This window comes from Strongylocentrotus purpuratus, unplaced genomic scaffold, assembly GCF_000002235.5.
Source record: "Strongylocentrotus purpuratus isolate Spur 01 unplaced genomic scaffold, Spur_5.0 spur5_scaffold_14, whole genome shotgun sequence".
In the NCBI taxonomy this organism is placed as follows: Eukaryota; Metazoa; Echinodermata; class Echinoidea; order Camarodonta; family Strongylocentrotidae; genus Strongylocentrotus; species Strongylocentrotus purpuratus.
The window spans coordinates 7,658,348-7,686,115 of NW_022145599.1; the positions used below are offsets into that span (position 1 = coordinate 7,658,348).

Here is a 27,768-nt window from a genome sequence, read left to right on the forward strand (position 1 = left end):
ACAATAATTATATACTATCCATAATATTTGTTTGTTTGATAGGAGGAGGAGCTGTTATCGTTGGATAATTCGGCTCAGATCTTCAATGCCTTGTCAGACCTGCCAGGAGTAGTGGATGATATGGATAAACTTGTAAAGGTAAGACACTCACATTCATGCACACTCATCTCTTATGCTCTTTATAAAACTAAGAGCTCTAATCTTTATTCTTAACGTTTATGTTGTTTATTGTTGTAAGTTAAAAGTTTGTCCCATATGTCACCAAGTATTATTCAATTATGTTATGGAATTTTTTAACATAAATAAAATTTAAAAATATATATATATATTTTTTATTAGATGTTTTCGTCTTATTCAAGCTCTAGTAGGGCTATCTGCTTGATACAGACATCAGATATACTGAAATCTTAGGCGTGATTGCAGTATGGGACAAAATAGCTGGGACTCACTTTGATTTAATTCAAACTTCTCATTGTTAATCTTATTCTGTTAATGTATTTATATTTTTCTCTGTCTTATTAGTATTGTTTATTCATTTCAATTATGTTATTCGATTTGTAATTTGTATCTTTAGTATATTGCAGCCAGAAGTATTTTTGTATTATTATAATTATTAATATAATTATTTATATTCTATGTAAATAATGTTCTTGTATTATAATCATTATACAATAACATGGGATATTGTAATGAACAACATTTTTACAACATTTTTATTACCATCAAAATCATTCTTTCATTGCTCTCTTTTGCTGCTTTAACACTCATGTGTCTTTATTTATACATTCTCATCAGACACTGTTCACATATCTATCTGGAACTGAAAAGGCATTAACTCTGATATTTAGGATATTACTGTGATTATGAATATTCCCATTTAAAAGCAAATTATTTACCAAATGTAACAAACAAAAATGTTTATAATACATGCATTCATGTAGTTGTACAATTTGTTTGCGTGTACATGTAGGTCGTTACATCACTTTCATTGTGCAAGGTCCCATGTAAAGGCTTGTCGTACTGTTTACTTATACCATAACAAACTACATTCTCTCGTTGCCATGGTGATATTCTGATGACGTACATTTATTACTTCCTGCTCATTTACATATGAAAGGAGTACAACACCCTAGAGTGACAACAGAATCACCAGCTGTCTATATTTATACAGTGTTATCAATATAGCTGGGGTTTTTACACTTGACTGATTTTGAATACTCTGTATGTAAATCAATTAACCCTACAACCCTACATAAGGCTTGTCGTCATCAGCTCGAGTTTGCCAAATAACCTGCTATTTTCAGACTCTTGATATTATCCCAAAGCTCAAAATTGCGTCTTCACCAGACCGATACGCTCATCATATAGTAGCTCGGACTAGTGAAAATTAGCCCGCTATTTCCCAAATAGCGGGATACTTTGGAAACAAGGCCAAAATTTCTCAGGATATTTTCTCGACCAAATATCCCGCTAATTGCAACTGCAGGCTGATGGGGGATAGTTGAAATCGCGGGTTATTTTGTAAACTTAGCTAATGCAACAAAGTGTTATAATTAGTCCTTTGTCTTAGATAACTGGTATCAGTCTGTTAACACGGTAATCTCTAAAGCAGCTTATGTCAGATGAGAGAAAAAATGTATTTGAGAACCCTGTAGTGATCTAATGTTACAATCTGAAATTCTCTTAAAAGACTTTAATTCCAAATCACCATGTATTAAAGTGCATTATTTTATTTTTATCTACTAAAAGAAAATGAAGAAGAAAAACAAAAATCATATTTCAGTTGCTTGGATCATGACTAGGCTATAGAGTGTCAAAAAGTGCAGCCAGATGCTAGCTTGCCGGAATTAATTTTAGATCAAAGTGTTATGGTGTTGGACCATTCCATTAAGACATGAGGGGGGTAATTCCTCTTCATATACCAGTCCTTTAAAAAAAAAATTGGATTGTAGATTAACTGATAGTATTTATTTCATATTTTTATCTCTCAAAAAGTGAAACAGAAATAGGCCTACATATATGAGCTTCATTCCAAATTATAACCCAATATATATTTATTTTTCTAATTTTTCTAATGAATAAAGTAATAAAACTGTATCGTGTTGTTTGTGAAATAACTTCAGTACTTAGTCTTTATTTAAATCAAAAGTGGGATACAAAGTGTCACATTTTGTGTCACAATTCTGAAAGAATACTGACATATTGACATACACATACTGTAGTTCACCTAGATCTATGGATAGAAAAGAAATAAAATTAATTTTCTGATATATTTGTACAAGTTGATATCAACATAGCACTGTAATGCCATACATTACACGTACATGTACAACATGATTTGAGGCTAACATTTTCATGATTGTTTATGTCAATATATATATGCTCAGCGGTACTACATGTTCTTAGGGTACATGTATATGCCCAGAGGTACCAAATGTGATGCAGGCTTAATACATGTACATATTTGCTGTTATATATTTAGAGGTAGCATGAGTGATGGAGCTTACAAAATAATCAGATCCTATAAGTGGACTCCACACTAGAAGGTCATTATCCCAGAGGAATTATTTACAATGTCAACATTGGGGTTTGGGTGATATTAGCGTAGCCTCTATGTGGCATTGTCTTCTAAATGTCACCGCATATTTTAATATCAATCTTTCTGCCTTGATGTATTTGCTTTACCTCCCTCTTTCAATAATATTACCAAACCATGCAAATTCAAATACGTGGACTGGTTACCATATCTTATGATAATGAGTGTAATATACTCTGTACAGTTTGAATATTAAGAAGGGATTATATCTTTTCCAAAGCTGACCAAGATAAAAAAGGAAGGGGCTGATTTACCAAGTTCCATGTAAGTGCGAATACTTATTGTCAGAGGCTAATAGATTTTTTTAAAATTATTGTCGACTGCATTATTAAGAAGATATGTCTAGTACATTATGAGCTTTGTTTATTATATTTGCACATTATTTTTGTTTGAAATACTTGTACCTGTACTTTCATTTAATCGTTTAATTCTGTAAATAAGATAAGGGTGGTTAGATAAATATAATACCAACAAAAATAATTCAAAACATGCCAGTTCTGGTCGATTACTACGTGTTGAAACCAATTTCATCCCCCACCCCTCCAACATCAACCGGATGTAGACTTAAGGTATTATGGAATAACATCTATATTTATGCAAATAAGGGAGACACGTGTCATAGGCCATTCCACTCATCACTCCTGCCTGTAGGCTGGCGGAAGTTCCATTGCTTTGAATCAGTGATGGGAATGAAAACAGCTGGCAAACATTTGATCAGTTTACTAATTCTCCTATTAGTAGATCCACTTACATTCTTTTGTTGGGCCGTGGTAGTAAGGGTCAATGTCGGGATGAAGGATTGGTAATTCAGATTGCAGACTGTGGATGGATTTTATAATTATTTGGAATAAATCATGGTGAACTCTAACATGGACAGCTCCAATAGACTTTTAGCTGCCCTCCAAAATAACAAGGTAGAATATAATCTAAATTTTTTGACAAAATTAATACACCTGTTGAAATATTGGATTTCACCGGGCTAATCTACATGTAGGCGATACAGATCTTGCATACAGTTCACACACCTAATATGTCTGTTAATTGATTAACATGTTTGTGAATAGTGTGCATTGCCAGTACTAAATATGACATGTTTCTGCTCCAACGTTACATCTCCTCGATAGTCGGCAGTAAGGATACTTTTAAATGTCGAAGATCAGGTGTGTATTGGACCTGAATGTTTTAATTGTACGGTGAGTCAAGGAATTCATGTCATCAAATCTATTTTAGAATGAGCACTTTTATTCTTGGGGTTAGATATGGTATAGTTATTCACCATTGCTTTTGATTTGTCTTCCTAGATATTTGAAATTCTATTAAGTTTATTCATTCCCTGCCACTTTTTTGTTGTAGTTTACATGTAGAACCATGTAAAGTGGAGACTGTTTCCTGATCTGTCAGCATATAAAGCATGCATTATGACTGGCATTTTTTAATGATATATGGGTAGTAAAAACCAAAGAAAGGTGGGAAGGGGGAGGGGCTTGATTATTGAATACAAGCCTTTTCCATCACTTTGGGAAAACTTAAAATGCACAATGTAATACTTGTGCAGGTGAGAAGTCCAGGTTTGAAATAATTTTTAGATTAGAAGAGAACTTATGAATACAATATTGCAGTCATTGGTTGATATTGATCAAAGAAATTGTAGTTACTTTAGATTTATAGCCAGCAAAAAATGACAAAATTGCAATAACTAAAAATACATTAAATGTTGCTTTCCAGTGTAATTACTGAACTGTTCCTGTCATTGTTTTTGCTAAAAAATCTCTCGTGAATTAACAGGCTTGCCTGCATTATCTGTACCCTGTTTGTGTGATCTTGGGAAATATAAGGTTGCTTTATGTTTATTTCAGATACAATATTGACATGTATGTATGGTATTATAATGTAAAAGCATACAAAACTAGTAAAGTGAATTATGTTGTGGACTTGAGGTTAGTGTGGAATATAGTGCCTCTGTGGCTTAATATTAATAGAAATTGAAATGCTCTGAATCTGTGCTTTAAATTACATAATATTTTGAAACAGTTTATATCAAATTGTACTTGTTGAGGAGAGATGGTGAACATCATGTGCTGAAAGCCAGAAGATGATTAAGTCTGCATATTATATGAGTCGATCCTCTTCTGGCTCTTCTCAGCATATATATTATTTGCTGATATTGATTTTCAGATAACTGGACATTAAAATAAAGATATATAAAATGTATTTCTTTTTAAAAACAAATTAAAATATTTATCAAAGACCCATGTCAAAGGATAATTGTGGGGAATGATTGATTTTCCTCATTCAAACACACTTATATGTAGACCTTTATAGGACACATGAACATTTATGTAGATATACATGTACAGGTTTGCTCGCTATAGTAACATGCAGTGTAAAACATTACTACTTTTACACATCGAGCTTCTAGGATATTTTTTATATTTGGTTATACACAGGTACATGTGAATGTTTATTTATGTTTTTTTTTATTGTGTTGTTTGTCAGTCTTGTTTCTGTTATGCCTTCTTTCACAGATGGTTGACTGATTTCTTCAGCTTTATCTCTTACCTTTCCTGAATCTTATTTTCTAAAGATTCTAAAGATTCTTTTTCTTTCAATTATATGCACTTTTCAGTAATACAGCCCTATGGAACTATCCTTTCTGGTTTACATGTACCTGCGTCTAGACCTGCATTTTTAGACATTTTCTCTTTTCAATGTAGCGAATGAAGACTTTCTTTTTTCTTCCTCTCTTTTATTCTCTTTTTGTCTACATGATCTTTTGCTACATATATCTTCTCTACTTGGACAATAATCAATAACACTTTCACAGAAATATGAGGTGTGTATTTTACTCTGTATTCCATCAGCTTTTACTGAGAAATCATTTCTTTGTTTCTCATTTAGGCTACCATTTCACCCTTCATTTAGAATAGACCTCAATGGAGCATGTCTCTACCCTTTCATGTATATTGGTAGATTAACAATATTTAGGTATTTTTGAGTGATATAATGGAGTTCCCCGGGCATGGTGATGGTGTACTTACAATATAATTTCTACTCATTTTGAAATCTTAACCTACTGTACTTGTGCTTGATTTTTCCATGCATCAAAATATGTGTCTCTTTCTGTAACTGCTTTGTTTGAAGAAAAGAAAACAAATTGATTTTGTTATCATTACCTGGGTATTTAAAGAAAATGATACAGCATGTTGATTTACATTCCTGAAGTGCACCCACTGCTCATTTCAGAGTGATTTTAGAAAGGTTCATTTTGATTTTGATTTTAAAACAAATTTATATTCCAACCAAACAATATTTTGAGCCAAGCTTGTATCGTCAGTAAACAGTATGCATGGTTTTGTAAGGCTGGGAAAAGATACATGTACATACATGTACTGGTATGTATTGTCAATGTAGAAATGTTTGAATTAGTCATCATGTATGCCTGGAAACATACATGTACATATCGAAAGGTTAACATTCAAATAATAATCATCTGGGCCAGTATTCAATTCAATACTTAGCATAAGTAAGATATTTACTAAGTAAATGGCTAAGTTAAGTAATTGACTTATCTCGTATTCAAATCGCATTTTAGACTTATACTTACGTACATGTAAGACAAAATTTAAGTAAAATACTTACTGATAAGCATTGTGACGTCACACGGTCAATCAAAAGTAATGCGCAATTGATGCATTGCAATAAATGCGCGCTGATATAATTGTGCGCGGGATATAATACTGCGTAAGAAAACCATATGCCTGCCAATCAAGGCCACCAAATAATTGGCTTAAGTCTGGTATGCAGTTGGCTTAGATTGAAAGTAAAATACTTACACAAAAGTGTGAATTGAATACCAAAATTGGCTAAGTATTTTATGTAAGCCAAATACTAAGTAAAAAGCTTAAATTTTGTACTTAAGTATTGAATTGAATACGGGCCCAGTAGTGTGTTTAAAAAGAGAAATCAAGGATGTTGTCCTTTCCCCCTTTGTTTTCTATATCTGTATGATGAAAGAGAAATTATTCTTTTTCTTTTTTCTTTTTGGCTGCATACATGTACTAGTTTTCTGGACTGTGTATATTGGAATGAAAGACCAGAAACAATCATTTAAAGGTTGGAGGGGTGGGGAATAGGGGTAGGATGGTTGGAATGGGATTGGTAATACTTGCAATAATGAAATAATGTATGTGGCATTGGCTGTGAAGATTCCATTAATTCTTGTAGTTGTTTGCCCCTCCCCCCCCCCCCATCCCCTCTTGTAGTGGATACAAACATATCTCTAACATGTTGTTTGTATTTGGGAAAGAAAAACAGGCTTGCATGTCCTTCAATGTATCTTCATTGTGCATCTTGATTGCTTTTGAATGCCTTCAAATAATCCTTTCATAGCAACCATTAACCATATTCTAACATCTTATTGTTTCAATCTAGCTGTAAATGGGTTTATTAGAGTATTGTAATACATAGATATGACCAGTATGTGCAATGTCTTGTCCTTAGAGCCAATAAGGTATTCATTTTACATGCAATTGATGCCTTTCTGACCGCTTTTGATAGATGAGATGTAGACTAGACAAAATATTCATACCTCTCTAGACTCTAGTCAATTAGCAAAAGTTGGAAAGAGAAATGTTGAATGTTGGCTGTAGGATCGTGATCTACAGTAAATCAGCCTCACCATGCTATTACCAAAATGCATTTTGCTCTTGCAAAATATAAATAGGAATTGAGAAAGGGAGAAATAGTTGTACATGTATGTAAATTACCCAATCCTCTCCCAAAGCAAGTTTTGCATTGTTGTGATCCATGAAATGATTATCATCTCCTTTTCCTGATCCATCCATGAGCATGCAAATAACCCTATTGATCGATCCAGTCATGAATATATGATGACTATTTGATTTTAATGTAATGATCTACTGTTTATGTTTATGTGTAATTCCTTGCCCACAACACCAATCAACAACTTGGTCTCAATCTGTTATACTGTACATGTATATGATGTACAATCAGCAATGGTGTTTCAATACTTGATGGATCCAGTATGAGGATACATTCTGTACAGGTTGTAATCTACTGAAACCAAATATATACTTTGAAAGAGTGTTGATGACACCAGACCATAGTTAGGAAAGTCTTTCATATACAGGTAGGTCATTGGAAAAGTTGCCGTGTTTATACATACTTTCACCTCCATTCAATGGATAACTGAAGCTCTTCTTCCAAAAGTCCTGAATAAGACCTTCAAGCAACTATTGTGTATTATGTAATCTCTTTGATGGCAGACTTATTTAATTTAAGTCTACGGTAGTTAATACCGCTATACAGCTATACCATTTGAAGAAATCTTGTGCACTGACATGATTAATGGGAGTAAACTTTCATTTAATGTTATTTGTTGTCTATTACAGATTGGTATGCGCCACTCTGCCTCCCTGACAGACATCATTGTGGACACACACAGACGGAAACATCTAGCCTATCTCATGGCTGAACAAGGTGCTATCGTCAACCCAGAGTCCGCAGGAAACCTTCCAAAACAGGTAACAGTTCACCTTACCTCATTCATTGGTTCAGCTTAGAGGGCAGCAGACAGCTGTTAATTGGTGTTACCTTACCTCTGTCTTTGGTTCAGCACAGAGGGCAGCAGACAACTTTGATTAGTTAGTGTATTATTTTTGTAGTATCCTAGGTCACAAATGTTCAATCTATAATTGGCAGAAAACTTGCCAAAACAAACCACCTTACCTCAATCCTTGGGTCAGCTCAGAGGGCAGCAGACAACTTTTGATTAGTTAGCATATTAGTTTTGTAGTATCCTAGATCACAAATGTTCAATCTATAATTGGCAGAAAACTTGCCAAAACAAACCACCTTACCTCAATCCTTGGGTCAGCTCAGAGGGCAGCAGACAACTTTTGATTAGTTAGCATATTAGTTTTGTAGTATCCTAGGTCACAAATGTTCAATCTATAATTGGCAGAAAACTTGCCAAAACAAACCACCTTACCTCAATCCTTGGGTCAGCTCAGAGGGCAGCAGACAACTTTTGATTAGTTAGCGTATTAGTTTTGTAGTATCCTAGATCACAAATGTTCAACCCATAATTGGCAGAAAACTTGCCAAAACAGGTAACAGTTATCTCAATCTTTGGTTTAGCTCAGAGGGCAGCAGACATCTTTTGATTAGTTAGCGTATTAGTTTAGTAGTATTCAAGATCACACCGTGCAATCCAGACTCAGCAGAAAACCTCCCAAAACATATTACATTTAACTATTCTCACTCAAGGGTTTGGGCAGTATTCTAAAGGCTATTTTTTCTTCATTGTCGTCACAATTGACTAATTCCAGAGAATGAGCATATTTTATGAGTGTTTACCCACATTTCGATTAACTATGTGTTTACGCATGCAGTCACAAAAGTGTATGTGCAGTCATCAACTATTGACATATGATTCGGGATAGTTATGACATTTAAAATAACTCTTAGAATTAATGATATAATCATTTTAAGAATACATGTAACATCCTTGGTTCTCTCCAGGCTGTATGCTTGTGTTTGTTGGGAGCCTTTTTACTGTCAAACACTCATTACTGATTCTCTATAATGCCTTGGATGTACCATTTATATGTTATTTACTCAAGTCATAAAATACAACATAAATTCCCCTTTAATCACCTCGCTACTTCATACTTCCATTTGAAAGGAACTTTCCTTATTTATCAGTACAGCTGCAGGCCTTAAAATAAGTACTTAAATACCCATAAATTATGCCTTGCTATACTGTATCCTTGTATTTGAAAGGAACTCTCTTTTTCACTACCAGAGAGAGATCCATATCTGTGATTCATGTACCTTAGCAGTGACATTTGACCTTGTGTAGTATTGCTGGTACCTCTTCTAAGTTTTTCTGCTGCAAAATCAGCTTCAATGCAATGCAGTTTTCACATCAACATAAAATATATTTGTGTCTGTGCATTCGTTTCCAATGAATGAGCAATTGTAAACGAAGCAAATATGAATCCGTGCTGTACTTCTTGTGTTCAGGTTTGTATTCAGCTAATATTGAGATCATGGTATTTATTCTTGCCTTTTTTTTCTGCACAAACTGCCTCCGTGCCATTCAACTTGACTCTTTTACTGTTGTTGACATTATAAAGACTACTTATATGTTTACTCTGCTCTTTGCTTAGAGGAAACTCTCTAATCAGATTTTACTTTGTTCTCTTTTTGTTTCTGCAGCAAGTGAACAAACGTCAACTACAGAGGAGAAAATCTCTGATGGGGGCTCTATTCCGTAAGTAGAAAGGACAAATAATTGAAGCAATTCCTTATTTAGGGGAAGGGAAAAGGGATTTGGAGTTGTGTTTTTTTAGGGACAGTGGTTTTGTTAGTTTTCTCCCAAAAATGTTCAATTCATGACATTAAAATCTGGTACAAGTTGTGTATTGCTTTATCATACTCACAACATATATATATATATATATATATATATATTTTAACAATCTTATAATTTGACCGGAGTCAGAAGAATGCAGGAATAGCTGTGAATTATAATGTGTGTGCAGGTTTACCGCTGTTTAAATTAGTTTTTGGGGTATTCTCTTTAATATGGTTCTACAATGCATGCTCCGTCAATGGTTACTCTGCAGTCATTACCTAACATCAGTAAATTAAATTGCTAGCTTCAACCCACTTCTATACCTAATAGTATATAAAACCCAGTCGCATCCCTAACCTTTCATTTTTGATGAAATAAATCCTGGAGCAATCATTTTTCTCCCTCCTGCAGCTAATCAAGATGACTCTAATGACCTGAAAGCCAAGAACATCCACCAGACAGAGCTTGTATCTGATCTCAGAGAAGGCATCCAACAGATCGGAAGACACTTCCAAGCCATCGACCCCAAGAATGCAAAAATAGTAAGTAAACTCATCTCTTTCAGCCTAGCTAAAACCCATGTCTATACTTTGCAATGAAGAAGTGTATTGTTGTGTCCACCTTGCTTTAAAGCCTATCTGCACTAGTATGGCAAAGAGGGATTAGACCTCCCTGCCTGGTCACTGGCAGGTGGTTATCTAATCAAATCAGCTTTTAATTAACATAAGAAAAAGGGGACCATGGGGGATCAACTATCGCTTAGGCATTGTTGGCTGTATAGAGTGTGCAAGTAGCTACAAGTAGTGCAGTTCCGCTTTAAGAATTAGGAAGGAATCTTAACTTTGATTGTTTTACTTTAGTTTTAAGTATTATATGTAGGCTCACATATATTCGTTATTAAGCACTCACAAACATACACACACATACCTTCTCACCATGATTTTTTGGGGTAGCTCAAATACTTTGTGTAAGTGTACTCACCTGAAATCTCACTTTCAATGCAATTTGTGTGTAGATGGAAATATATTTTATCATGCACAAAGTCCAAACCCAGGGGGTCATTGATGTTTTTTGTTTGTCTCTGCTCCCTAGCTTTATGCATGTATGTGTGTATGGCACTGACAAATCTATTCCCAATGACTTTTACAATAAGCCTCCCAGGCTCCTAGTTTTCTTCTAGATACAGAGGGCTGTGATTTAATGGAAGTTCACCCACAGTGTACCGACACATCACATAGACCACAAACCCACTAACCCCCTTTTGACAGAGCTCTGTGTCTTGCTCTAAACATAATGAGCATGAATTTGCAACCAAACTCCCTGAAACAACCTTTTAACTCCTGAAAATTCCTGAAAATATTGGTGTTCACATTACTCCCTGAAATGCCTGAAATAAAATCAAACAAAGAAGCAAATGCCAAATACTACCTGCACACTCTTACCTGCTGCCCACCAGCAAAAATATGGGTCTAGCGCCCTCACATGTCCATAATCTTGATTCTTGATTCAAACATACTTTGGACAGTTTTGTTTTTGTTTGTACCTGGCTGAAACTGTGCAAAGTAGTAGGCAATTTCTATTCAGTTTCTATTTTCTATCACTAAGTTAATTAAAAATTAATAAATATTTAATCAATAATCGTCTATTCTTGTGTAGGGCATATCATGTAGATGTATTTAGCAATATCTCTATGGACTTCTATAGAGCTTTGGATCATTAATCTGGCTCTAGCCAAGCTGCTGCCATAATTATGCTTTCAAAAAGCTTCTTCCTCTCCGTACCCACCTGGTTTGAGTGTGGAAAATGTAATTTTACGTCTCGCCAAAGGATGTGTGTCCTATACCATTTATTGTGACTGGTGCACTAGACCATGTGGCCTGTAGGTTTTAATAGATCAACTAATCTGTCTGATGTGTTTTGTTTTGAACAGGGTTTGATACCCGACTACTCTCTTGAGAGCCATCAGAAAGACCATGAACAGTTTGTAAACATCACAAGAACAAGGAAAAGAAGGGCCAAAGCACTGCTTGACTTTGAGAGGCACGATGACGATGAGTTAGGCTTCAGGAAAAATGACATCATCACAGTAAGTATTATTTCTCTGAGTTTGTCTACCTCTTTTTCTTCCTCTGACTCTCTTTCTCTCCTTTTCTCCCTCTGTCCTTCTCTCTCTTTCTCTCTGTCTCTCTGTCACTTTCTCTGTCTCTCTGTCACTTTCTCTGTCTCTCTTTCTTTCTATTTTTTCCTTTCTCCCCCACTACCTCTCTCTCTCTCCACTGGCTTATCAATTATTGTATTTATGTTTTTCAACACAGCTTAAGGGTAAATATGTTGGCCTTGATATGACTAATAATGTCAGAAAATATTTGAAAATGAAAGAGCATAGATAAAAGCTGGAGGAGTACGACTTGAATATTGCTTAAAATTATGGCTCAAGAAAATTACTTTATTCAAGATTCAGAGTTCAAGGTTCACAGTATCTTTATCCTGAGTTTTTTTACTATGGCATCATGAAGAGAAGTCACCAATTTCTTTCTCAATAATATCAATTATATTTGTTTTCTGCATAGATCATTTCTCAGAAAGATGAGCATTGCTGGGTTGGAGAACTGAACGGTCTTAGAGGATGGTTTCCAGCAAAGTTTGTAGAGATCTTAGATGAGAGGAGTAAGCAGTACACCAGCGCAGGCGACGATGCCGTCACAGAAACTATCACAGACCTAGTCAGAGGATCGTAAGTAACTAATAGTAGCTGGTATCAGTAATAATGATGAAAAGACTGTTAGAGACAGATGAGGGAGAGGGCAGTGTGAGTGAGAAGGAGAGAGAGAGAAAAAGTTTGTAGAGATCTTGGATGAGAGGAGTAAGCAGTACACCAGCGCAGGTGATGATGCCGTCACAGAAACTATCACTGACTTAGTCAGAGGATCGTAAGTAACTAACTGTAGCTAATATCAGTAACAATGATGAAAAGACTGTTAGAGACATATGAGAGAGAGAGAGAGGAGAGGGGGAGAAAATTTGTAGAGATCTTAGATGAGAGGAGTAAACAGTACACCAGCGCAGGTGATGATGCCGTCTCAGAAACTATCACTGACTTAGTCAGAGGATCATAAGTAACTAGTGTGTTGGAATTATATGAGAGAAATGGCTTTCAAGAGAGATGAGGAAAGGGAAAGAGAAAGAGAGAGACAAAGAGAGTATTGGGAGTTTGTAGAGATCTTAGATGAGAGGAGTAAACAGTACACCAGAGGGTCGTCAGTAATGAATGTATTTGAATCAAAGATGAAAGTCTTTTCCGAGAGACTGTTAATAAAATTTTGATCAAGACATGAAGTAGAAGTTTGCTTTTTGATGAATAGTACTTAATTTGGAATTCACTTTGAATATATTTTTCATCTTAACTTTCTTTATATGAATCAACTATTTCAGCAACAGACGAATGTACACCGAAACCAGCATAAAAGAGTATTTGATTATTGATTGATTTTATTTCATTATCAATGCTAACAGGTGAATGAATTTGTTCTTGCATTTCCAGGTTATGTCCTGCTCTGAAGTCTGTATTTGAGCATGGTTTGAAGCAGCCTACAATCCTAGGAGCAACATACCACCCATGGCATTTCATTGAAGAGGTAAGCCCTCACATCCATGATAAACGATACAGTGAAACCTGCCTTCTTAACCACCTGTATAGAAAGACCACCTGTCTATAAACACCCCAGTTTATGTTTCCCTTGAGCATATTTAAATTGTGCAGAGGCTGCTTGGAAAAACTTTTTTTTTTTTTTTTTTTAAAGCAAAACAAAATTAACCTGAACTCAACTGATAAAGTAGTTTATTTATACATATAATCGTATTTTTATCATACATTGGATTTTTTTTTATCCCCCCCCCCCTTCCCCCAATGTAAAATAGTTCATTTTACATTTCATTCAAGTGAGATATATATTAGTAGTCATAACTTATGTAAATTGCAGAGAGAACATGCATAGCATCATAAAAGCCTGATACACATAAAGCTCTCCTGTCTATCTAAAAAAACAAATAAAAACAAAAAACATCAACAATAAAGCTCTACTGCCCATTATCTCTATGAATATAAGTAGTTCACGCAGCTACTCTATACACTGTAATGAATACATGTTGATGGGATTGAGCTCCCTATTTATCAAACCCGGTTATTGTTGATGCGACCTTGCAAACTGTTTTGTAATACTGGAGAAAGACCGCACACAATGGTGTCGGAATAAAGGAAACCCCCGCTCTCCCTTAAAATGTCAATATGGTGAACAAAAGGCATGCGGGCACATGTGACTCATACCTTTGTGTGGTATCAGAAAGCAATAAAAAGGGAGAAGAGATAAATACGGGGCCCTTTATTGAGCGAGGCCGGCCGGGAAGAGTTGATAATAATAAGGTCATGATATCGCTTGTTTGTGTGCACCTAGTCTCTCCATCTCTGTATTTTCTGCCAATTCTGCGAGTGTGTTTGGCATTTGATTTGTTGTGAAAACTCTTAATCTGACTTTTTCTGTCTATTTATTCCTGTTGTTTGTCTCACACAGTTTGTCTTTTTATTTCTGTTTCTCTATCATCTCACTCTCCCCCTTTCCTCACTCCTCTTTTCTAACTCCCACTTCCCTTTCCCTCTCTCAATTTTTGTTGTTGTTGCTCTCCCTCTATTTTCTGTCCATGGATTCTCTTCCCCCCCCCCCCTCCCTCCCTCCCTCCCCCGTACTCTCTTTGGTAGGGGTAATGTGTCAGATGGAGCCTTGAAGAAGAAAAGTTTACCGGAAATGCGTATTGCCCCATAAAAACTAAACTAAACAAAACATTAACAAAAACAGCCTGATTCTCTTTTTTTTATAAATCTAGGTTGTTGATCAACTCAAAATGAAGGCATACAAAGTTAGTGTAAAAACAAGTGGAAGAAAATCAATATATTCAAAGAACAAAGCCTTGAAAAGGGATTAAGTGAAGTCTCTATTATAATGACTTGTGACATGTAAATACCGGTAGGGGAAAACACTGGTGAAGGTGATACACTTTAAAACATCAATCAGGCACGTTCGATATTGAAAGATTACTTTGTACTTTGTCGGCATATGTATGTAATATAGAAGTATTTCAAACAACAGTGTGAAATAATAAAAGTTTGAGAAACCTGTCATAAACTATAACACTAATACTAGTTCAAAAATATAGTCTCAAACTATCATTCTTTAGACCGGTAACATTGCCTCGGATTCTGAAATAAAATCCCGGATTTAGCTCATGCTGCAATGATAATTATAAACTTTTAGCTCAGTCAGGAATCCCATGACTTTTACAAGCCGATCTCCTGTCCGATTATCAAGATATTTATGATTGGAAATCGATTTTTTTTTTTTTTCTTTTTTTTTTTTCTTTTCTTTTTTCCAACGGTTTTTATAACACTACAGTCTATTGAGGGAAATGAGTGATGTAAATCAGGTCACTCAAAGATTTTTATTTTTTTGAGGCACTTCATGATCATTTTGAAGGACAATTTTTATAGGGCTTCAATGTTACACCATATCAAAGACACTGATAACAAGCACGGGCGTGCATCTCAGATTTAACATAGTTAAACGATGCCTTTAAGCGAACCTCTTATCCTTGTCTCAGCTAACTAGCCAGCTGATTTACAGATGCCCTTTTTGAGCTCTGTCCAAATTATCGATTTTTATTGTCCTCATTAAGCCCTTCCTTCTCGTAGAATCAATATAGTTTTGTCGAGGGGATATGATCAAGGTGTTCCTTGTGTACATTGGCTGAGCCTAGAAGGCCATGTGTCTTACCACTGTGTGCCCATCCTTGTTAACACAAGACAATATAAAGTGGACACTTTTATACCATAGTATTAACTATTGACACCCGTCAACATAGCCAAGGTACGCTCATCTCACGTTCCTTAATATTTGTCATACCATTGCCGTACTAGATTGTATGTATATTGCTGGGTGCGTAGGATAGTGAGTTTCAAGGTTAGGTTTATAGTTTAATATAAAATGAAAAAGGTGATCCAAAACAGGGAGCCTATGGTGGTTCTGTGAGACAAAGTTCCTGCTAATATTTCCACTAAGATATATCATTGATTGTTATCGAGTAAATTGTGTTTTGTCTGGATTGAAGGACAGATGATAAAAGAAATAAATATGGAGGAGCAATAGGGGTTGGTATTGGTCTGAAACCACCCCCCTACCCCCCGTGCCATATTTTTCAAGTTTCGAGATCCTTGCTCTATCTACCAAGTCATGATTAAATGCCTAACAGGACCCGATATTATGATTTGCACCAAAAACCTTGTTAAAATGCTTTAATAAATTCAATAGTTTTCTTGAGTATAGCTTTGATTGTAAATAACCTAGACTCTGGGTATCACTTTAAAGTTTGAGGTACCCTGGGTTGCTTTTATGAATAAATTATGAAAATTGTTTTCCAGGTTTCTACCGTGCATGCACATACAGTACAAAAATGCATAATAGATATGGGTGGACAGAAAAGAACTCTTAGTTTTGTGCCATTGTACAATTCTTTCATTGAAGCACTCTTTGATGACGGAGCACAACATTATCAAACAATGCAGTCTAAAAATCTGTTTTCGTCAATGCACTACATAAATATACAATCAAGATTGCAATACACATACATGTATAATTATATTTGCATTTGCCCACCCTCGCCTTTTTTTTTGGGGGGGGGGGAGGGGAGGTTCAAAGGAGGGGGCCTTCTAAGGATTTGCCATTAAAAACAGATCAGGAAAATGGTCCGAGAATGATTGGAAAGTGTTAGTGTCCCAAATGCATGTGTTCGTCTGCCACCTTCTCTGTTTTTGTTTTTCCATATGTTATCTTTTTTTATTTTACTTCTTGTAGTTTATGGTCATGTTTTGGGGGTGTTTTTTTGTTGTTGTTGAAAGAAGTACAGGGTGTATAATGAATATACTTGTTTTGCTTCGTATAAATTTTTCACATTGTTTTTGTCTTTGTAGGCAAGTGCCAAGGAGGTTGAGCGAGACTTTGAATCTGTGTACTCTAGACTGGTGCTTTGTAAGACATATAGGTAAATAGCATTTTATATTTCAAATAATTATTTTGTTAAGCAAATGAAGATTAGAACTTCTTCATGAGTTGAACTACATGTACATATGTACATATCGAGAATTCTCTTTTTATATTTAAACTGATGCAGAATGATTCTGATATTCATTTGATATTTTCTCGGCATATATTATAGCAGAACCAATGAGGATTAAGAGAGTAGTATACACATTTTTTCAGTAATGGAAGGGTCGTTTATTTTATGTTTCTGCATGAATAAAAAGTTGTACATTCTTTCTCTTAACAACCACTAAAGCAACACATTTTTCCATTTTAAAATGTCCCAGTGAAATTCATCTTTATAACCCTTACCATCTCTTATTGTAATCATCAAACATGAGTTTGAAACAAATTTGTATTATTTATTCATATTTCCTTTTGATAGATTGGATGAAGATGGTAAGGTATTAACACCAGAAGAGCTTCTCTACCGGTCAGTCCAGGCGGTCAATCTAACCCATGATGTAGCTCATGCACAGATGGACGTCAAGTTCAGATCATTGGCTTGTCTAGGCCTCAAGTAAGTCTCAATTGTCTTGAAATGTGCTATTTAAAGCAATTGGATTCTTACGTTATCCTTGCAGGCCTTAGATGCATGGCTTATATGTAATTGATTATGCTGATCTTCCAGGATCGATATAGATAATGAAAGATGTCATCAACATTTTGTTCAAGACCAATAACATTCTAAAATGAAATCCAAAAATACCTGTTAATATAGGACCCAATATCCAGATATGATTGCAATCCATAGTTCTGTCAATTAAGGGGAATCATGCAATATGCATTTAAAATAATTTGCTTAACAGGACACTCATGTAACTCTAAAGTTTGTCTACCTATCCTTTTTTCCCTTCATGATAACTGTTTTGTTTGTTGTATGCTATAATTTGGTATAATATTTTTTCCTTTCAATCTTCATCTTCACTCAATTTGTTAGTATATGAGTATATTTGTCTTCAGCTAGGAGTAGATCTGTGCTGTAAATCTTCTGTTCCTTCTCTCCTCCAGTGAACAAGTCCTCCACCTCTGGCTAGAAACCCTGTGCTCCTGCGACAAGATCGTTGAGAAGTGGTACCACCCGTGGTCCTTCCTGCGTAGCCCTGGCTGGGTCCAGATCAAGTGCGAGCTTAGGGTCCTCTCAAACTTTGCCTTCAACCTCTCACAGGACTGGGAGCTGCCAATCAAGAAAGATGTAAGTGGATGATGGGTTGCTATGGTTACAGCTTTGATGCGGGATGGTGGCGTGTGTGATGGAGTGATCTGGATGAATCTGGGTGTTTTTCAGAGTGAAGAGAGTGAGAGAGAGAGAGAGAGAGAGAAGGAAGGGGAGAGAGTAAGAAAGAAGGAAGAAAGGAAGGAGAGAAGGAGAGAGAGAGAGAGAGAGAGAGAGAGAGAGAGAGAGGAGTGAGAGAGGAAGAAGGTAGAGAGAGAGAGAGAGAAAGAGAGAAAGAGAAGGAGAGAGAGAGAAGGGAGAGAGAGAGAGAGGGGGAGAGAGAGAGGAAGAAGGTAGAGAGAGAGAGAGATTAGAAAGAACGAGAGGGGGAAAGATAGAACAAACATGTTTTGGTTCTAGTTACAGTACGTTGAAATACCACCTAGATTGATACTGTCAAGTGAGAGTGTTACTGGTACTAGAGAATTATTGATACAGATACAGACAAAGCCAGGGAGAGAGAGTTCAAAGGAAAAGGAGAGATAAGTATAGATGGCAGTTGATAGTGGAGGAACAACGTTTTAAATGACATGGAAAGATTATATTTTCCATTAGAGTCGGTTAAATGTAAAGTGCTCATAATCAAAATGATTTCATCTCGTTGATTGCTCAACAGACATGGGGAAGAGCCGTGAATACTCCACAGGTAAATATCAAAACAATGGCTTCAAGTATAATCAAAAACAATAACAAGCTTGCTATGCATGTACAATGCATCAGAGAAATGCATGTTTTGCTTAATATGCAAGCATGGGAAAGTTGCATGTTCTGCTTTGGGCAGTGGATTTTTTTTAAATTTTGAATTCATCATGTAATATTTAACATCACATTGCTTTTATTTGGTGGAGAGGATTTTCTTACTCCACTCAATTTTATTTCAGGCATGATTTTCTGTTCCTTCTTGGAGGTTTTTTTATTTTCCCCATATATCTTGCATGGCTTTAGCTGCAGTGTGATAGTTATTATTGAAGAATGGTTCCAGAAACACATATGGTTAGAAATGTAGTTATCATACCCTATGGTGTTCTCAAGCTTCCTGTAGTTTGCTATGTAATTTATTTTTGCTTCTATTACTGCTGATATTAAGACTACCACTACCATATTTATACCAAAAAAATGATGTTTGTAATATTTGCAAATACATTACCACTTTCTCATTTCTTAAAGAATGACATCAGAGAGAGTTTTCAGGTAAAAGGAGGAACTTAGATGCATTTTGGCTTGGTTTTGCTTTTTGGAGAAGACCCATTTAATTTATTAACTCTAATTCATGTGTTGAAAAAATATATACTGCTCAGCTGCATGTAAAGCTTGAAAGGTTATGGGATGCTTTTTATTTACTATTTGATTATTTTGATTATTTTGATCATATCCTTTTATTTTATCATGTTTTTATTTGCTCATCCAAGGTTTTAATCCACAGTGCTTCATATAAATTATATAATTATTTTCTACAAGCCACCCTATCAAGCTTGTTTAAGTTTATACATTATATTTCCATCTTTTCTAATTGCAGGTTTAATATTGATTAATAATCTCTTTGGCACAAATCCTCAAAGGAGGCTTAAATTTAACCCACGGTTTAAATCTTCATTTACATAACCAATGGTATAATATTAGTGCAAAATAAGCGTGACACAGTCAGAGGTCCAATATTAGACGTGCGCAAGGCAAGGTAGGCTTCAATTGCGCTAATTTTAAACCTTGGGTTACGTAAATGAGGGTTTAAACCATGGGTTAAATTTAAACCTTTTTGAATTCAGGCCTTTATGTCTGCCAATTGTTCTTTCCTCCTTAACAAATTCTCTAGGTGTTTAATCATATCATCTGGAATCTTAACTACATTTAGTCCCACATGATATATGTTTTGTCCCCATCTCCAAAATGTATTGACATCATTGTCCGCAAATATGAATGCCTTTTTATTTGCAGGTACTAACCTATTAACCTCTTGTTGCACAAGTATGATTTTCATTTGATTGAATTCTGCATCATTGATTTATATGACATGTTATGATTCATATGTCTGTGGGGGTTATGCTTCAGAGATGCAGTGTCATTCACTGTTCAGGGAAAACAGATGTGCATGCTATTTATATCCACTAAATAGGACAATGGGGCGAATGCCATTGTTTACTTGGTTTTATGAGGGTGTACTAAAATATCATCTGCAAATTGTGAACTACATATTGACGTGATGCTCAATGAATGGGAACAATCTTGTTTTCTAACCATGTATTCATATCATATTTCAGATTGTTCATTAAATGGTAAATTTACTCTGGCTTTTGGTGAAGGCCCTTGATTGGATCTATGGATTATTATTAATCCAAAATATACATTCAAATTATTTCAGTAAGGAATTCTAGATTGGGAAGAACCTTTTATTTAGAGGTTCTTGTTCTTTGCTTTTGGAAGGTATAAAAGGGCTATATGGGCTGATTGTAAATATCTTTTCACCACTGTACCCCTACTGCACTTATTTGGTTAACTATGGCTATATGGTTAACAAATGGTTGTACGGTTAAGTTATCACATTGTTTAATAATTCATATTGGTGTATTTGGTAACTCTAAACAAAACTCTCTGTATCTCATTTTCTCTCTCTCTCTCTCTCTCTCTCTCGGTCTCACTCACTCTCTCGGTCTCACTCTCTTTCTCTCTCTCGGTCTCACTCTCTCTTTCTCTCTCTCTCACTCTCCCCCCCTCTCTCTCTCTCTCTCTCTCTCTCTCTCCCTCCCTCTCTCTCTCTCTCTGTCTCTCTCTCTCTCTCTCTCCCCACATTCTTTTCACACCATTCCTTTGTCTCGTAGAGCCAAAAGTCGTTAAAAGACAGCGTGCAAGACATGCTCATCAAGCACCATCTCTTCAGCTGGGACCTCTAACTTCTAACCTTTGACCTTTGGTTGACCCATGACCTCTGACCTTGGATGGGGGTCAATCATTGCACATCCGGAAGCTCACTGCACCCTCCTGATTGGATTCTTTTAGGTTCATTAATTCATCTGTGGATTGTAAGGTTGATTAACTTTTAAGTTATTACAGATATATTGTTAGTAGCATGCAAGAAGTCGTGGGACTTTATTCTTATGGTACTCTCATATGTCATAACCTCATTGAATGAATCCTTCTTTTATGGTTACTTTGTTTTACTCTAACTTGACATCGCACTAATGTAGTATTTATATGGTGACCAAGGTCCATGTGGACATTGCACATGTATGTCAGAGTTAAATCCTCAATTATGTGCACTTCATGTATTTCATGACGGCGTAAAGAGGCTCATCGTTTTCTGCCAAGAGGTTATGAAAAATTAAAGGAAAATGCCAATTTCACTGATGTGACAAACATGTTTTGATGTTCGATATCAATTGTGTGCTATTCCCGAGGGTGACAGTGCTAGGCTCAGGTCATCTCACTTTTGCTGAACAATTTATTTGTACGATTCACAGGGGAATATTCAAGCATGAAAACAAATGATCCGTCTTTAGAATGTCAGCGTGTAGGAATTTTAACCCGGGAAGAAGAAAGTGTGTTGAACCCTGCCTACAATAGAACATTCCTGTATCATTGGTATTGTAGATTCAGTATGATCATTTCTTTTAATAGTCCCAGCTGTTTGTTTCCTTGTGGGGATGTTGGACCCCGCCCTTCTTCCTGACACAAAAAAGTTTGTTGATCCCAATATTAAAGCTCTGATTGCTTGTATGAAGTTATTATGTAAACACAAAGATAGTCATGACCCAAAATGGAACATGGAACGCTCTGCAAACATATGACTATTTGTGTAAGATGATCAGTCAAATCAAATTTAATACCTCAGTCAGACTGCTAGATCGACTCCATACCAACTCCAAACCGACCGATTCTTTGCCATTGGAGGTAACATCATTGTTTGATCGGTCTGTTCTCGGTCTGTCATTGGTTTGGTAGGTGTGACTGTGGTATTAGGACACATGCCAACAGAATGGACTGTGCACTCAGTACAAGTGATGTCAGGCTTTTGGAATGTTTTATTTTCGGTTCACGTGGATTGCAATGTGCAATTTGAATTCTCATAGTCGATGCTAGTGAGCAAATTTGTCATATAAATAATTTCATAGTACAATCTGTATTAAGTGATTACAGGCTTTTGTATGTATTTAATGATAGATGTTTCAAGAAAAAATTCTGAAAAGGAAGAATTTCAAGGATAAGTTATACTGAGGTTGGAAATATATACAAAGAGGGTTTCTATCTACACTTTGAAGTTCAAGAAAGATAAAGATCTCCACTCAATACAAGTTGTTTTCATCAGGAATGGTTTTATATCCTTGGAAATTCCTGTTTAAAATATTATCAAACATCCTCAAAGTCAATACCGGCCCTACTCACACAAACGAGACCACCAAAAGACCGAACAAGAATTAACCACAAATGCCCAAGAATCAGTCAGTTTAGAGTCGGTTTTTGGTGGTCTGACTGAGGCACAAGGCTGGTAATATATACTGGATAGTTTGCAAGAAGTTTTCCAGCTTGAATGAACAGATCTTGCACAAAACACTTGTTGTACATGTGACCAAACTCATGTAGTAGAGTGTAGGGATATCCCAGACCCTGATGTCATTTCTACACACACACACACACACACACACACATGTTTGTTGAATTATCAAGGCTCTCCATACCCAGAGGGCAGGGAGAATCGGATAGAAAGGGGAGAGTACTGTCCAGCCAGCCAATCAGAATGCTGTGTTTAGAAAGAGGGCGGAGTCTGCTTGTGGTGGCCCCTCCCATCTCAGTGGGCTGCATTCTAGGAAATGCACATGAGGAAAGACAAAAAGAGAGAGAGAGAGCTAAAAATAGCACCCCTAACATTTTGATTAAGATTAAGGCCAAAACATTAACTACATAGTGTATGGAAACAGCACACTGTACAAGGAACATATTAAATCTGCCTTAGAGGCAAAAGAGCTGTAACTTAGAAGAAGATGTTAAGTTAACATACATGTCGAGTTCATGCCTTTTGGGTCACAGCAGACAAATTGCTAATATGTATGGTATTAACATGAACATCCTGGAGCTTGCCGAAAGAAAATTATTACTTTATTTTCAATCAGTTATATAAATAGCTGGACCACACCCCTTTGTTTTTTCTTATCTCCCAGATGAGTCAGTTTGTTTCGGTACTGTTTGTCTGGATTACCTTAACCTCATGGAACTTTGTTTTGTCTCAATTTTTTCAAGTTCAATATTCATCAAACCATGATGCTAGGTCTGACAATCAAATTGAAAGCTTCCTTTTCTTTCCTTTCAAGTGTGTGGTTAGAGAGAGATCTTCTAGTCCAAAAGTGGAGGATGAAGTCCATGGCAACTTGCCAAGAAATTAATTTGCCACTTTATGAAACCTCAAATTACTATGCCATGAGCGTTTACGAAATATGCCATTAAGAAAACCACAGTATTGCCTGCCAGTCAATGCCATGAAGCTTATTTAGGTTTTAGTCCATTCACAACATTACTAGTTGTAGCAGCTGAAAGTTATTACCAGTTTTGCTTTGGCATGGTGCCATGTGCTCAAAGCTGGTGACCAGTTAATGAATCATAACAAATGGATTTGCCATTTTGTAAATAAATCACTCAAACTTCATTTTGTGTGATTTTAATGAGTGAGGTAGAAGAGGGTGTTAGCCGTATTTAGTTTGCAGTTTTAATCAATCTCTGTTTTGTGGTTTTATGATTATATGTACATGTTCATTAGGTTTTGCAGTTGAACGGTTGGTCCCTTTCTAATTGTAATTGAAATGCCAAATCGAAGGGCAAGGACCTTTAGTATTTATGTTTGAGTTTGCCACCCAAAATATTACTTGTAGTCTTTGGGAAAGTATGTATGTCAATCACAAGTCCTGATCTTTTTTCAAGTTACTGTTTTACTTTTTTGTTCACATTTATTTAATGGATTGTTGGTATATTTGTTTATATACTTGCAATGAAATTAATCCATATTTGAAGTTTGGCTTACTCTTTAGAGATGTTTTTTCCCTGCTGATTGTACTTACCGGTATGAGCATCTTTTCCAAGGTTTTTGTCTCTATCATATTATTTAACTTCATTTAGATAAAATTTGATTTAAAACAAAATTGTTCCAGATTTTTGTGTTACTGCCAAAGAAATTGTTCAGGGAGGGCAGAATTATGCTGTGTAGAATATGTGCAATGTTAACATGACAATTAAAAGGTTTTTGTTTATTGCCAAGTTTTGTATTACTGTTTATGATTAGAAAGAATGATTTATTTAGCTGTTAGTTTTAAGCGATTACCATTATTTTGTGAGTTAAATTTGATTTAATTTAAGTTATGTGTCTGAAATATTTTGTTTGATTTGCCTCATTTGCTGGAGTTTTTTTCGTCGGTGGATATGTTCTATTTTCTGATTAAATTGAGTCCATATCTCATTTGTTGTGTATTTTCCATAACACATTATGACATATGCAGTGCAGCTCTGGAAGTTTTAACTTACTTTTGCATTGTATCACAGTGCAGGGTAGCGTGACCTTATTCAGTAGTGCATTGTGTACAAAACAAAAAGTTTGAGTCCATTGTTTGAGCCAATCTATTGTGCACCCTTATATGATATTGCATACTGCTCTACTTATGCTTACTGGTGAGGCACTATGCATGTACAGCATGGGGCTGTCAGTACATGTTTATAAACAGCACTTGCTCATTCAGTTCTACAAACAATTTTTCATTTTCCAACATAATGATTTTTAAGATTATGTTAAATATCTTGATTCTAACATACATGTTTAAGCACCTTGGAAAGTCTCTTAGTACATTTGTTATTTATTTTCTTAATCACAAACAAAATATGATTAATCCATCTATGTCCAAAAATTGAATAATATTGTGAATCATATAATTTAACAGTGAATGTCAACACATGGATTTCTTGCTGGTGTGATGTTATTAATAGTTTAGCACTTGACTTGAATTGGATCATTTAGAGATACTCATATTAAGTATACAATTACAGTATGGATACCCATACATGTACATCTGCACACTAACATGTAAACAAATGTACTATTATTGTTTATGACTTAGTATGTAACACTTGTATTCATTAGGTTATGATCACATATTCCATTCAACACTTTCCATTCCTAAAGCATATTATTACTTGTATTCATTTGAGGTATGATCACACATCTTATCTAACTTTTCCATCCTTATGGTGTATTTATCTTTGTATTCATCTTTGTATTCAATGTGTAATGCATTCTTTCAGCCATTCTCTCATTCATTCATTCATTCATTCGTTCGTGCACTCATTCATTCATTTGTTCGTTCTTTCACTCATTCTTGTATATTCCTTCACTCCAGCATGCATACGTTTTATCAACATGTTTACTCCTTTGGTATCGTGCATCATTGTGTAGTAATTCTTTTTGACTTACAAACTATCCTTTCAAATTCCACTGTCCTAATTTTCTTTCATGTTATGTCATATGTGTGCTAGATAACAGTGCCTAACCCAATTAAATGGGCAAAGAGCTTTGATGGGATTGTACAAGGCCAGTAACTTAAGTGTATCGTCTTGTAAAATCACTATTGTGAATATCAAGACATGCATTTAAATATGTATTTATCCAAAAGCTATATATATATATATATATGTAAATTAAAAGTAGTACTGTTTTGTCTTCAATTTGAATTCTTTCGGAGAGGGATAAATGAATCATTCCAATAGTTCAGTACTTAGAGTTATAACTATATATGTTTAGCATCAAATTCAATCATTGTAATTGGCAAGCATTCCACAAAGATATGTTTACAGTGTTGTGGTCAGATTTTCTTTCATATAATGTGTGCAATCTTCTATCCCAAATTGTCTATTCTTCAAACACATATATTCCCATATTGAAATATACCTATTTATTATACCTATGAATTGGTTAAGTGATTTATTATGTAGATTTTGTTTTAAATATATCTTTAATAAAGATATAATTTTTTGGTTATATCAAACTTACTCAAAATCAAATAAGGAGATTGCAATATTGATTTTATTTTGAAAGCTTGTTGTGGGAACGTACAAAAACAACAAAACTATGTTGCTTCATCAAAGAACTAGTTTGAATAATTACAATGGTCTTTATTGGGTATCAAAGATGCAAGTACATGTACTTCCAATATTACTATATGGAAGATGGATTAGGATTGGCTAATGCAGGTACAGATGTATTTCCATTGACGAATGAGATGTTTTCTTTCTTTGATCAGGAGAAGGTAGCTAATAGGGTGAATTTAAACACTTCGTCGACCTCGACATTTGTTTGTTAACCATTTTCCATCTTCATTCCTGTTTCTGTCTCCTTACTTACAGACATTGCCAGCCCTGAGAGCTAGTGTTCGTGACATGCTTATTAAATATCACCTCTTCAGTTGGGAACTGTGAGGGCGGTAGTTAAGTCACAGTAGGAATTGTTGCGTCAGTTATGAAAGTTATGGGAGATTCCTTAACCAACACTACTTATTATTGGGGTCAGAGTTATTGGAAAAATAGTATGTGGACGATTAATGTGATACATCTGTGGGTTAGTTCAAGGAGGCATTCTCCACAGTACATTTATTATTGCATATGCGGCTTATGAAGCGCAATGGCTCAGTGGTAGAGCAGTGGTATCGTAATCAGACGATCCCGGGTTCAAACCCAAGTCGATGCTTTATTGGGAAGGCATTAATCTTCATAACTAAGTCCCTTGGAGGAGGATATCATTCCTGACATTTTGTTTTTTATCCAAACATCAGTGTAAAAGGGGCAATAAATGTATTTGTGGGGTTGTAAAAGTTTGTAGGGTCTCTAATAAATTACTAGCAATACAAGGGTTGTTTGGGGGTTGGGTTTAGCTCAAATGTCAGGTAAAACTAATTACCCTCCACAGTGAAACCCGGTAGACACCCAGAAATAAACATAATTTGTATATATTCTCATTTATTTATCTCGCTTCTCTATTTCTTATTCAAAACATCTCATTTATTAAAGACTTGATGCTTATATTTAAAAAAGGAGTTCCAACTCTTTGGTTAGATAAAAAAAAAGGCTTGTTTTCTTTAAAGCTCTCACAGTTGAGTGGCTTCAAAAATGTACTTTATTAGCTATTTATCATATCCTGAAGCACACAAAACATAAACAAACATCCCAGTCTTCATTATTGTCCATGTACTTTACATACCACTCATTGTGTTTGACAACACTTTCTGGCTTCTTAATTTGTTTACCTCTTCTTTCTTTTCTGTTGAGTGTTTGTTTGACAATGTTTGTAGGATGATTTGTTTGCCATTTCTATCAGTGCTTTAGACTGGTTACGAGCAGAGTGTTGCAGCAAACGGTACTTAATCAAAATTAAATGTCCTAAGAATTTTAATGAACCCCTCGTAAGAATGGAGTTATCCAGAGGGTGGTTCAC

General features: G+C 35.4%; 1 protein-coding gene across 9 annotated transcripts in view; it reads left to right on the top strand.

The window, feature by feature from the left end:
- LOC105439020 (small G protein signaling modulator 3 homolog) overlaps nt 1-27,533 on the top strand; it is a 69,557-nt gene extending 42,024 nt beyond the window's left edge. For 2 of the 9 annotated variants that reach the window (XM_030984093.1, XM_030984090.1), the window contains exons 11-24: nt 43-138; nt 5,421-5,429; nt 8,008-8,139; nt 9,839-9,893; nt 10,389-10,519; nt 11,908-12,063; nt 12,548-12,711; nt 13,519-13,612; nt 16,993-17,063; nt 17,487-17,621; nt 18,113-18,296; nt 18,934-18,963; nt 19,485-19,508; nt 26,685-27,533. In XM_030984093.1, the coding sequence (XP_030839953.1) occupies nt 43-138; nt 5,421-5,429; nt 8,008-8,139; nt 9,839-9,893; nt 10,389-10,519; nt 11,908-12,063; nt 12,548-12,711; nt 13,519-13,612; nt 16,993-17,063; nt 17,487-17,621; nt 18,113-18,296; nt 18,934-18,963; nt 19,485-19,508; nt 26,685-26,756 (1,353 nt within the window). In that variant the 3' untranslated portion in view covers nt 26,757-27,533. Of the gene's footprint in view, nt 1-42; nt 139-5,420; nt 5,430-8,007; nt 8,140-9,838; nt 9,894-10,388; nt 10,520-11,907; nt 12,064-12,547; nt 12,712-12,838; nt 12,908-13,518; nt 13,613-16,992; nt 17,064-17,486; nt 17,622-18,112; nt 18,297-18,933; nt 18,964-19,484; nt 19,509-21,130 lie in introns of all 9 variants that reach the window. The other 7 variants (XM_030984091.1, XM_030984096.1, XM_030984095.1 and 4 more) reach the window with 7 other exon arrangements.
- Nucleotides 27,534-27,768: the final 235 nt, after the last annotated feature.